At 40.7% G+C, this 12,709-nt stretch overlaps 2 protein-coding genes across 3 annotated transcripts in view; one reads left to right on the top strand and one right to left on the bottom strand.

Moving 5' to 3' along the window:
• LOC145415602 (uncharacterized) overlaps positions 1-1,721 on the top strand; it is a 33,563-nt gene extending 31,842 nt beyond the window's left edge. For both annotated transcript variants that reach the window (XM_080284825.1, XM_080284826.1), the window contains exon 5: positions 964-1,721. In XM_080284825.1, the coding sequence (XP_080140951.1) occupies positions 964-1,594 (631 nt within the window). In that variant the 3' untranslated portion in view covers positions 1,595-1,721. The remainder of the gene's footprint in view (positions 1-963) is intronic.
• A 2,622-nt stretch (positions 1,722-4,343) lies between these two features.
• The window catches only part of LOC145415663 (cytosolic carboxypeptidase 1-like), a 340,545-nt gene continuing 332,179 nt past the window's right edge, over positions 4,344-12,709 (bottom strand). The window contains exon 20 of the mRNA XM_080284878.1: positions 4,344-4,526. Within this exon, the coding sequence (XP_080141004.1) occupies positions 4,344-4,526 (183 nt within the window). The remainder of the gene's footprint in view (positions 4,527-12,709) is intronic.

Genomic DNA, 12,709 nt, shown 5'->3' with positions numbered 1-12,709 from the left:
GCAAGGTAGGGCAGTGGATGTGGGGGTGGCTCTAATGAATGAGGGTGACATTTGGAAGATTCCGGTGTTGCTGTTTGCTGATGATACAGTTTTGTTGAGTGAAGATGAATGGGAGTTGCAAGGTTTGGTGAATGAATTTGGGACATTATGTAGGAAGAGGAATCTGAAAGTTAATGTAAACAAAAGTAAAGTTATGGTGTTTGAGAGGAATGAAGTCACAGAATGCACAGTGAGGTTGCATGGTGAGGATAGGGAGAATGTGAGTGCATTCAAGAACTTGGGTAGTGTGATGAGTAAGGATGGAAGTTTTGGGGATGAAGTACTTGAAAGGGTACAGCAGGGTAGCAAGGTTGCTGGTTCACTGAAAGCGGTGATGAGAAATAGGGAGGTGAGTATGGAAGTTAAGAAGTCACAGCATGATAGTATTGTGATCCCTAACCTGACGTATGGAAGCAAGGCGTGGACTTTGCTAGAGGGGAACAAGTCAAGAGTGAGAGCAGTGGAAATGAGTTACCTGAGAGGAGCATGTGGTGTGACATGGAGGGACAGGTTGACAAATGAAGAAGTGAAAGAACATTGTGGGGTGAATGTGGATGTGATTGAGAGAATTAGGAGAAATACACTGAGGTGGTTTGGACATGTGGAGAGAATGAAGAATGAAAGACTGACTAAGAGGGTGTATGTGAGTGAAGTGGGGGAAGGGAGAGGGAAGGGGAGACCGAGGATGAGGTGGAGGGATGGAGTTGAGAGGTATATTAGGGTTGGGGGGAGGGCAGTCAAATGGTGGGTGACAGAGCAACTTGGAGGCATTTTGTCTGCAGCCACCCTTTGCAAGCTTAGGGCGTTGGGCTATAGATAGATAGATAGATAGGTTATGAATACATTTTTAATACACAAAACTGGGACATACAATATGCAAATGAGCTGATCAGTGGCAACGTCACAACACCATCCTCTCCCCAGGAACAGCACCATAACACCGAGGGTCACCAGGATTGGCAACAGACCTCCCTCCCCATTCACTGGACCAACCACACCCATCACTGCAGCTGCCAGTGGACAACAACACAGCACTGCACAACAGCAACACCATGGCATAGTAGAGGCTCAACAGCAGCAGAGTCTAGGCCAGTTTGTCAAGATTATGCCCACCTCCAGTCCTGACTCTCCTTTGAAGACAATGCCAACCAACAGTTCTTCACTCAAGGTAATGCAAACATCTGATCTAACCCTGAAAATCATGCCGACATCCATCTCACCAGTCAAATCAATGCCCACAACCCCTCCCCCACTGAAATCAATGTCAGCAACATCACCACCATTGCTACAGTCAATGCCTACAACTCTAGAATCGATACCCACAACCACACCCGTACCCGAGACCTACAACAACGAAATAGTCCCTCTTCTGCCGTTCCAACTCCTGCAGCCACCACAGCATGAGTTCAGTCTTTCATTACCACAGCAACAACCAGAGTCACAGCTGCAGCAACAATCCTCCTCCACCACCACCAGTACCACCACAGCAGCCACAAGACAACTCAGCAGGAAGGAAACTTTTAGCTGGGCTCTTTTGGATGGTGATTATGAGTGAAAGAGACTGTGATTACTGTACCTCTATTATCTAAGGCCATGATGGGTATAGCAAGTCATATGCTTGTGGTTATTAATACTTGTGATATACTGTACAACTGACCCTCGTTATACGAAGAATTGCTTATATGATGGTGAAAAAGTTAGGATCTTTTTTCAATGAATGACAGCATTTTCACTTATATGATCACTGATCAATGTTCAATCACTAATTTCACTTATATGATTGCCAATGAGGAAGCTTACAGTCATTTGTTTGTTCCAAGATGGCCTTTGAACTCATTCATTATTGGGTGTGTCAGTGTTAGTCGTCATCGTCATCATCATCATCATCATCATCATCATGACCAGGGGGGGGGGAGGGCAAATGCTGTGGGGTACACAGCCTCACTCACTCTCAGACTCCACCCATGGGGGTCCCTTCATACAACCCTTCAGGCAGTGACTCTTCCCCCTCTAAGCATCTCTCAGCATGAAAGGTCAACCTGTCCCAGAGTCAGTGATGAAACAGGAACACAGTGTTGGAGTTTATGCAAGAAATGAAGTGTAATGATGTGAAATAACTACCAGCTTAGGTGAGCTGGAAAATAATTTTTAGACTTATATTTGGTGGTAAGCAGTAAGTGAAGTGCAGTGAAGTGAAATAACTACCATGTGAGGTGAACTGGAAACTTGTTTTTAAACTTTACTGGGTGGGTAACCCTTGGCCACAAGTGTATCCCCACTGAACCCATGTTATAATTGTCTGGATATATGATAAATTGTTATGTGATGGATTTTTTTTTCTAAGCATATCCTCATCGTAAAACAAGGGCGTGCTGTACTGGATAGCTGCAGCTGCTTTGATTCCATGGGGTTCTGGGTGAGAATTATTACTAACTGTGTACCGTATACAATTTTTACTTGTGAAATTCAGAAAAAATTTAGGTACAGTAGCATAGCTAAAGGGGTGATGGAATGACACTAGCCACCTATTAATTATCATTGGTCACCTAACATTTTCACGAAACATCCGTGAACCTCCCCAAAGAGTTCTCCTTGAGCTACCCCATAATTAGGCTTGGCCACCCCATTTTTTAAATCCTAGCTGTGACCCTATTTAGGTACTGTAGCTGTAGTTTATATTACTGTATATCTGTTAACATTCTCTGTTTCTTGCCTTTGCAAATGCTGTGGTAATAATATTGAAGAAATATTCTGTATGTTGGTTATTAGTATTAATTCCATTTTATGTTGCCAAAACTATAAAGTATATAGTTATGATTTCATTTATTTTTTTTACTGATTTACACTCATTTTATATTATACAGTATACCAAAACTATAAAGTAAAGAATATAGTTATGATTTATTTATTTTTTTTTTTTTACTAACCTACAATCATTTTATATCATACAGTATACAGCAGAAGTGGGAAAGGTTGTGATGACTGGGATGATGATAATGATGATGATAGAATTTTAGTACAATTTGGGTTTTTGGACATGTCTCTTGATTTCAAATGGACTTGTTTACATGCAAGTGTGTTTCTGTTTATCTGATGGCTTACTGACATTGCTTATGTATGAGATGAACTATGATGATCTTAATTACCTCTCAGGTCCATATGACTTGCAGCTAAATGTAATAATCTGGCAGTGGCTAGAATTTAAAACTCAAGTGGTACTGACCATGAGAGGGTTAATGGTAACAATATTAACATTCTCTGCTCTTATACTCTCTCTCTCTCTCTCTCTCTCTCTCTCTCAGCTGAATGAAATTATCTAACATTTGCTGGAATAATGTACTGTGCTGGAATTATTCCAACCATGAGAAAGGTAATTACAATTTTTTATTGTACAAGGATCCATTACCATACTCCTCAACAGTGAACTAAATTACAGTGATCTGACTGATACAGCATAACTCTCGTGTATTAACACAAGATGTTATGCTCATAACTGTCATATTCTGGGAACACAGCTTTTTGTTTGACTAGTGGAGGTATCCTTATAGTGCATCCTGCTAAGTGTGGCCTCTGTCTAAGTTATACTTACCTGCCCTGGCCACAAACTATTTCCAGATCATATTGCTCCATTCTTTGTGGTGCTAACCAATGGTTTACATGGTAGCTATAAAATGCATACAACTCTCTCCAGCTTTGACTGAGCTTTCCCCAGATAGGGTAAAGACTGAGCCTTTACCACCATTATGCACATGTTGGGATACTAAAAGGGAATCACCATCTCCTTTAGCAAACAGTTCTGAGACTACTTCAATAAACACAGAGCAGTAATTTTATGAAACAAAACAATTTCTCTCTTTGGTCATACTGAGTCAATATCAACTATCTCCCTCTCTGTTAATATGAGTGCCATAAATGGATCAAGCAATGTCAAATCAATACTCAATCTCCTGCAAAACTCTCCGGAGAACATCTCTTCAATCTCTTCTGAAGTCTTATAATATCATCAGCAATGGAGGGATATCAACACTGTCTTTATCCCTTTCAGCCCAGGGATATTTCTTCCAATATGTTCTGGTTAATGCCAGACAGTTTTAATCAGCTTAGACTGGACATACTCAGGATATATGGGTTAAAATAAATAAAGGAAAAAAAAATATGAATGTAAGGTCTGGTGAACTTAAAGAAAAGAGCATTTTACAAATGCCCTGCACTGTATAATAGTACTTACCTAGTACAGAAATTGCAGTTTTTTCTAACACATCATATAGTTAGGGGATTAAAAAAAAAAAGGAATGATACAGTACTCACTTGCCATGGATGACCCCCTCTGGGTTGAGCATTGGAACCACCTTAAAGATGAAGGATGAGCGGAGTCTGACCGCCACCTGTGACTTTCCCAACAGCAGCTCCAGTGCTCCCTCCAGCACCCAAGATGAATTGCTCTCACCAGGGTGCACACGCGACGTCAGGAACACCACCTCTTTGTCCTTGACAATGAAAAACATTGAGTGAGAAGAGTGGAAATTTAAAACTGAATGTAGCTAAGAGTACAGCTATGGTTTTCAAGAGGAGTGAAGTCACAATCATGGTAGGCATGGGATGACCATCATCAACTCACTCAATGTAGTGCTCTCTCTCTCCCTCCCTCCCTCTCTCTCTCTCTCTCTCTCTCTCTCTCTCTCTCTCTCTCTCTCTCTCTCTCTCTCTCTCTCTCTCTCTCTCTCTCTCTCTCTCTCCAGGCGATTCTTCACTGAGTGACAAATCAAATGGTTTCCTGTGTACCAGGAAGCCATTTCCTATGCTGTGTGGTAACCATATAACCAGATGATGCCTGGTGGTTTAATGGGTTAGGACACTCCAACCAGATGGAGCCTGTAGGGGATTCATCTGAAGGGTACCATAGTTGGGGTTTCTTCCTCATGTAATGCCATTCAAGGGCACGTGGGGCTGGTCACTGCTGCCTTAAATGGTGAGGCTGAGTAACCTAGCCCCAGGCCCTTATGTTCCTGTTTATATGAGGCAAAGTGGGATTAGATGATGATGATGATTGACGACTGATGATGATGATGACTGATGACTGATGATGATGAATGATAATGATGCTGATGATGATGATGATGATGATTCACTGTTCATTGACATTTTGGAGAAAGAAACACTGATGTGGGACTTAGTTTGTATTGACGTTTTGCCTCTTGACTTCCTCATAATACAATTGCTGAATATGTATGCTATATATAGTAGAAGGCAGTGGGGGTGTGAGGGAGGGTGAGGTTTTGGCTGGGGGTGGTAGGGGGGCAGGTAAGGTAAGGAAGGTGAGGTCCCAAGGGAAAGGGGTTACAGATTACGGCACAAGGACGGGGAGAAAGAAAAGAAGGAAGGGACAGGTGAAATGGCAAGTCCTTAGGAGGAGTGAGGGAATGTTGGGTAAGGAAAGGGGTCACAGGGGGGGATAGGGATTGCCAATCCCAGCACAGGTGTGTGCTGTGACCTTTATTTCCTCACCCAACATTCCTTCCCTCTCCCTAAGGACTTCCCACTTAACCTGTCCCTTGTTTCTTTACTTTCTCTCTGTCCTTGTGCCATGATCTGTAATCTCTTTCCCCTGGGACCTCACCTTCCTTACCTTACCTGCCCCCCTACCACCCCCAGCCTATACCTCACCCCCCCTCACACCCCCACTGCCTTCTGCTATATATATACAAGAAATGTGGTGTATATTCAGCAACTGTATTATGAGGAAGCCATGAGGCAAAACGTTAATACTATGTCCCACATCAATGATGATGATGATGATGATGATGATGATGACTGATGATTGATGATGATGATGATGATGATGATAATGATTTTGGAAAACTGATGATGATGATGATGACATGATGATGATGACATGATGATGATGATGATGACTGATGATGGATGACTGATGACTGATGATGATGATGATGATGATAATGATGATGACTGACGATGGATGACTGATGACTGATGATGACGATGATGATGATGATGACTGATGATGGATGACTGATGACTGATGATGATGATGATGATGATGATGATGATGACTGACGATGGATGACTGATGACTGATGATGACGATGATGATGATGACTGATGATGGATGACTGATGACAGATGATGACGATGATGATGATGACTGATGACTGATGATGATGACGACGACAGCGATGAAGTCACAACATGCAGAGTGAGTAGAATGGTCAAGAAATGGAGAACATAAGGACCTTCCAGTATCTAGGCACCATGATGAGCAAGGATGGGAGAATAGAAAGATGATGTGCAAAAAATACAGGAGGGAATAAGGACTGCAGGTACAATGAAGGTGGTCAGATGTGATAGGGAGGTTAGCATGGAAATAAAGACATTGCTGCATGACAGTACTGTGACCCGCAAAATAACATATGGAAGAGAAGCTTGGACTTTACTGAAAGGACATAATTCAAGTGAGATAATTGGAAATGACTCATCTAAGAGATGCAAGTGGGGTTAAGAGGAGGCAGATGAAATGAGAATGTTTCTGGAGTACTGTGCTGTTGATGTGTACTGTATACAACGGAATGGGTTAGAAGGAATATCTTGGGATGGTTTGACCATATGGAGTGAATGTAGAATGAAATATTAACTGCAGTCTACTAAAAGACAGTTACAGTTCCCCTTCCTATAATGCAGTGTCCCATAACACGGATTTGTACTTACACAGTCACCTACAGTGTGACTCAAAAACATATACTGCGGTCACAAACAGATATACCGCGGCGAGTTATCAGGCGTCAGAGATCAGACAGCCCACTGAAAGTCAAATGCTGCACGTTATGACATCATGTAAGTGGTAAACTGAGATTGGTCGCATGACATCACATCAATATCTATCTATCTATCTATATATATACATACAGTATATATATATATATATATATATATATATATATATACAGTAGAACCTCTCATTCGGACTATACGGGGGGGAAGGGTTGTCCGAATTAGCAGATTGTCCGGACCATCAGGGTAATCTCCAGTTCATACCAAAAACTATCTACATATGATATGTTTGTTAATTATTAACATATGTGGCATAGGTCAACCCTACGTAACTGCAAAAGATGAAAGGATATTAAAATAACCAAACTAATCATGTACGATAGTTTTGTATTGCATAATTTACAGGTAAGGCCAAGACAAGAACTAGCCTACATTTTAAATTGTAGTAAGTGACTAGGGCCCGTGTAGGCAAAAAAATAAATTAATTAATTAACTGTAATATTTGGAATAAAAATAAAACTTATGTAGGCAAAAAAAACATTGTCATCTTTGGCATATTGATAACGCCCATATGGGCAAGAAACTAATGTTTGATGTACAAGCAAAGCACATTTAAGTACAAAAAATAACCTACAGTAATCATTAAACACTGCAGAATATTCTGACCCATTTTTGTGTAAGCAAACTCCTCCTTTTAACACCTTTATTCATTGCAGAAGCTACACTTGCATTAAGGGGCATGGTAAGGAGGATTAACTTTTGAAATACAGCGTAAAAATGTAAATGGTTGGTGAACTAGTTGATGGAACGAATACTAGCGTGTGTTTAAACAGGCACCCATGTTGCGACCTAGCGTGATCAGAGACTAAATGAATGACGATCGCTTTCCGCGCCGATACTGAAAATGACTTTAGAATTATTTTCAACATATTTTTGGAGCTTATTATTTTTAAATTTTGTCCGAATTAACAGAAATCCGGATCAAAGGGGTCCGGACCAAAGAGGTTCTACTGTATATATATATATATATATATATATATATATATATATTTAGGAAGTGAAGAGATGGTATGGGGCAAAAGGGTTTAAGGGTAAAAGCAGATAAAACAAAAGTGATGATATCTAGGGTTGGTGGTGGTACTGTCAAAGACGAGGGAGAGTGGCCATGTGCAGTTTGCCACAAGGGCGTGGGAAGTAGTTCCATCTTGTGCGGTGTGTGTGATAAATGGGTGCATAAGAGATGTAGTGGTATCAGAGGTAGACTGCGAGATATTGCTGATTTTATGTGTACGGCGTGCCAGGGTGAGCAGGTGGAGATTGTCAGGTGTGAAAGAATTGAACTTGCTGGTGAATCTCTTGAGTGTGTGGAAGAGTTTTGTTATTTGGGACACATGTTGTGTGCTGGAGGTGGGGCTGGAGCTAGCTCTGTGGCTAGGGTGAGAAGTGGTTGGAAGAAGTTCAGGGAGCTCTTGCCTCTCCTGACATTGAGAGGGCTCTCCCTACATGCTAAGAGGTCTTTGTATGCAGCATGTGTTAGGAGTGTAATGCTGTATGGCAGTGAGACCTGGGCAGTGAAGGAGGAAGATATTCGCCAGCTCAGATGTACAGAAATGACAATGATTAGGTGGATGTGCAGGGCGTCCCTGCGTCCAAGACCTGGAGGGGGTGGGTTTACAATGGAAGAGTTGAGAGGTAGGATGGGACTGGAGTGTATTGGTGTTGTGATGAGGAGAGGTAGATTGAGGTGGTTTGGACATGTGGAGAGGATGGGGGATGATAATTGGGTGAGGAAGGTGAGAAGTGTTAATACTGGGGGTGGGGTTATGAGGGGTAAACCGAGAAAGACATGGGACGAGGTCATTAAGTGTGACCTTAGGGTTAAGGGACTGAACAGGGAGGCTGCAATGGATCGTGCAGCATGGAGAGCCGCCATTAGGTGACCAAGGCCGACACATGCAAGCATGTTGGAGCCTTTAAAAACGAAAACGATATATATATATACATATATATACATACTGTATACAGTATATATATATATATATATATATATATATATATATATATATATACAGTATATATATATATTTCAAATAATAGAACAGAAGCAGGAAAAACAAATGAATAAAAAAAATAATCCATACACCAGATTACTTGTGTCCTCTGTTCATAAAATATCTGTAACAGTTAGACTTGAACAGCTGTGGTTTAAAATTTGGAGGGAAACAACTCAAGGGAAGCGAGTCCCAGAGAGATGCAGTTCGGAGAATGAAAGAATTCTGATAGGCTGAAGTTCTGCAATATGGCTGAGTGACATTCCAGTCATGAGCGCTAACAGATGCCCGTATAGAACGAGGGAAGGCATGGAGAGATGGCACCATGGACGCAACTTCGTCTGAGCATTTGCCAAAAAAAATATCTGTAAAATAATGCAAGGGAGGCAACATTCCTTCTTACTTGCAGAGGAGGTAGTTTATTTGTAATGGCAGGGTTGTTAATTATTCTAACAGCTTTGTTCTGAATTTTGTCTAGTTGTTTTAATGCAACCTCTCCACAACCATTCCATAAGGGTGAGCAATATTCCAGCTGAGAGCGCACATGACTCTTATAAGTTATAGTTAACTGCTCATCAGCAAAGAAGTTATGGACTCTGTACAATAATCCAAGTTTCTTTGAGGCGGTTTTAGCAAGTGATCTGACACGAGAGGTCCAGCTGAGGGCATTGTTAAGTGAGACGCCAAGAATTTCAATACTTTTGGAGATGGGAATATTAGTAGCACTGAAGGTAATGTGCGAATCTGGCAATATCTGTCTATTAGTAAACTGTATATATATTTAGTTTTACTACCATTAAATAAGACAAGGTTGTTTTGTCCCCATTCACTGATCGTAGACAGGTCTTGATTTATGGAGATGGCTGTACTGAGTTGAGAGGTAGAGATATTAGACTTTGTAACTGGGTGTCTGAGTGTGAATGAACTATGTAGTGTTGAGTTATCTGCATATGAGTGAATGGGATTGTGGGTGACAGATAAGAGATCATTAATATGAACCAGGAATAGGGTTGGCGCCAGAACTGATCCCTGCGGCATGCCGGCGTTGAGTGGAAATTGGAATATACATCATCTATATATATATATATATATATATATACAGTAAAATCTTAAATTTCGACAGTTTAGAATTCGATGATTCGAATTTAGATGCATTTTGGAGTGGTCTGCATACCTCACTTTTCAATGCAAAATCGTAAATTTTGATGCTGTCACTGGCTTCATAAGCAGAAACAGTCAAAGATCATCACCTTCTTCAGGCCAATTACTAGGGTGTTGCAAGACATAACCATCCAAGGGGGTGAGGAGGAAGATGTTGACACTGCAAATGTCCAGATACTCAAGGATGATTTTCATTTCGAGGAATTTGGGTTGGATACCTCCACAGAAGAGGCTACTTCAACTAAGTGGTCCACCCTTGTCACACACCACCAACACCAGCCAGCCATGTGATAATATTCCATAACCTAAGGTTAGTACTGTACTGTACAGTGTGTGTAACTACTGTAATCAAAACTGTGACAGGATACTGACAAACTGTAGCAAATTTTGCTGTATTCTACACTCCAATACAGTATGGCAATACAGTGCAGAACTACAGTTACTTAACCACATTTATAGTTCATAAAGTTTACAGCGAGTGTGGGCAAAAAATCATGATTTTACGTAGTGAACTTGGGAGGCCCTGGACCCAAATTGATTTTTCCCATAAGAAGTTCAGTTTAAATTTCAATGTTTTGAATTTAGATGCGGTTTTTTGGTACATATGTCCATCGAAATTTGAGATTTTACTGTATATATATATATATATATATATATATATATATATATATATATATATATATACATATATTTTATGCGAGGAAGATGGAACCAAAGGCTTAGCCTGCAAAATATTCTTTCCAAGAAAAAAACATAAACAATACAAAAGAGAGCCAAATTCAAGATCCATACATTTCGAGATGTCTGGACACACTGTGTTTGAAAGACTGGCGATCACAAGAAGTAGGAAATACAGACAGAGGGAGGCAGTTCCAGAGTTGACCTATTGCATATATGAAGGACTGGGAGTAATGGTTAACTCTTGCATTAAAGTGCTGGACAGAAAAGGGATGAAAGTTTATTGCTAGATGGGTGATATGCGCCTGTCGTAGAGGTGGAGGGATGCAAGCAGACAATTCAGAGGAGCAGTGACCATTGAAGTAGCAATAGAAAAGAGAAAGAGGCAACAGTGCGGTGAAGAGAAAGAGGTTGAAGGAAGCCAGTAAGAGGAGGAGAGTTGATGAGACGAATAGCCTTTGACTCCACTGGCCGCTGGGGCGTTCTCCATTGTTTTTTGGTGGTCTCCCACCTTGTGCCTATGTTTGAAGTAGCTACTCCTGTGGTACAGAGCATTGTTATCAGCATTGTGGCCAGTAGAGCCAGTCAGGTTAATGACCTAAACCTTTTTTATTAATGTCTCGGAACCATCCTTATGTACTTTTAATAACTACCTGTGTATGAGTACCAGAATGAATGTCAGCAGGGTGTTTTTTGGTGGGTTTGGGTGGGATGTGGGGTGAAAAGGACGATTTTGGAAAATGTCCAGTCTAGGTTAGCCCTTTATAATGGAAACATATGGAACATATAACGTGCCTGTTGTCAGTCTACATTAGCCGTGTTATAGGAAGGAGGACTGTATTGGCTGATTCCTTATTACCTTCAATGCTACTAATATTCCAATCTCTAAAAGTATTGAATTTCTTGGTGTTTCACTTAACAATGCCCTCAGCTGGACCTCTTATGTTAGATCACTTGGTAAAACCACTTCAAAGAAACTTGGATTTCCGTACAGAGTCCCTAACATCTTCACTGACAAGCAGTTAGCTATAATTTACAAGAGTCATGTGCAGTAGAGTTGCGATTTAAGACAAAAAGAAACAACAATCTTACAATAACATGGACATTTAATTTCTCCTATAGTTACTAAATAGCAAGGTAGGATCACTAAACTGCGCGAGAGAAACTGTGGGAAGTGGGTGGGATTAGGTATTGGATTTCCAGATGACTGCGTTTGTTTACAAGTCATGTGTATTGCTTCTGTCGGTCGCTGATGAGCTTCCTCAGCCCGACCCGACCCACATGACCCATATCCGATACCAAGTGCCACAACCTGCCTCAGTGTTGTGTGGACAGTTGCTGTGATGAGAAGCATTTAATTGCTTATTTCCTTGCTCCTCATTTCCTCTCAGAACTCTGAGCACAAGGTTCCACATTAACTTTAATTATGCCTAGGCACCCTGAAAGTGCTATGAACACAAGACAAACATTTATTCCAAAGGAAAATGTAAAACTGTGTGACACAGCGGCGTGTGGTGTGGGAGTTTCAAAGCAAACGATCACACAGATAAAATGAGTAGGGTGCGTTTATGATGTGAATGGTTTCTTTGTTGGAAGAAAAAGTTAATGATGAAGGAGCAGTAAAATTCATGTTTTCACCTTTAGTGCAACAAGTGTGAAAAAAAAAGCCTTTGTGCCCAAAGTCTGTTATGAACTGACGGTCGTTGGTCAAGAAAATTCGGTTCTTATGGTATGTGAAGACACTACATGTTGACATAAATAGTTAAGTAAGATAATTATGTGAGTTCAGTTCTTGTGAATTATACTGTCTTACAAATTATACTGTTTGGCTGACTCATTTATTATTCACGATTACTGTATTAGTGTGTATCTGGGAAGTGAGACGTATGCAATCACTCCTTGCTGACAACTTCAGTATAGTTTTTTTTCCCTTTATTGTTGATGACTATTAACTCTTAAAAATGGTTTCACACTTTTTTTTTTTTTAATGAGCA

This window comes from Coenobita brevimanus, chromosome 103, assembly GCF_032717465.1.
Source record: "Coenobita brevimanus isolate Jiangsu-jjx chromosome 103, ASM3271746v2, whole genome shotgun sequence".
Classification (NCBI taxonomy): domain Eukaryota; kingdom Metazoa; phylum Arthropoda; class Malacostraca; order Decapoda; family Coenobitidae; genus Coenobita; species Coenobita brevimanus.
This window is presented reverse-complemented; position numbering and strand designations above follow the sequence as displayed.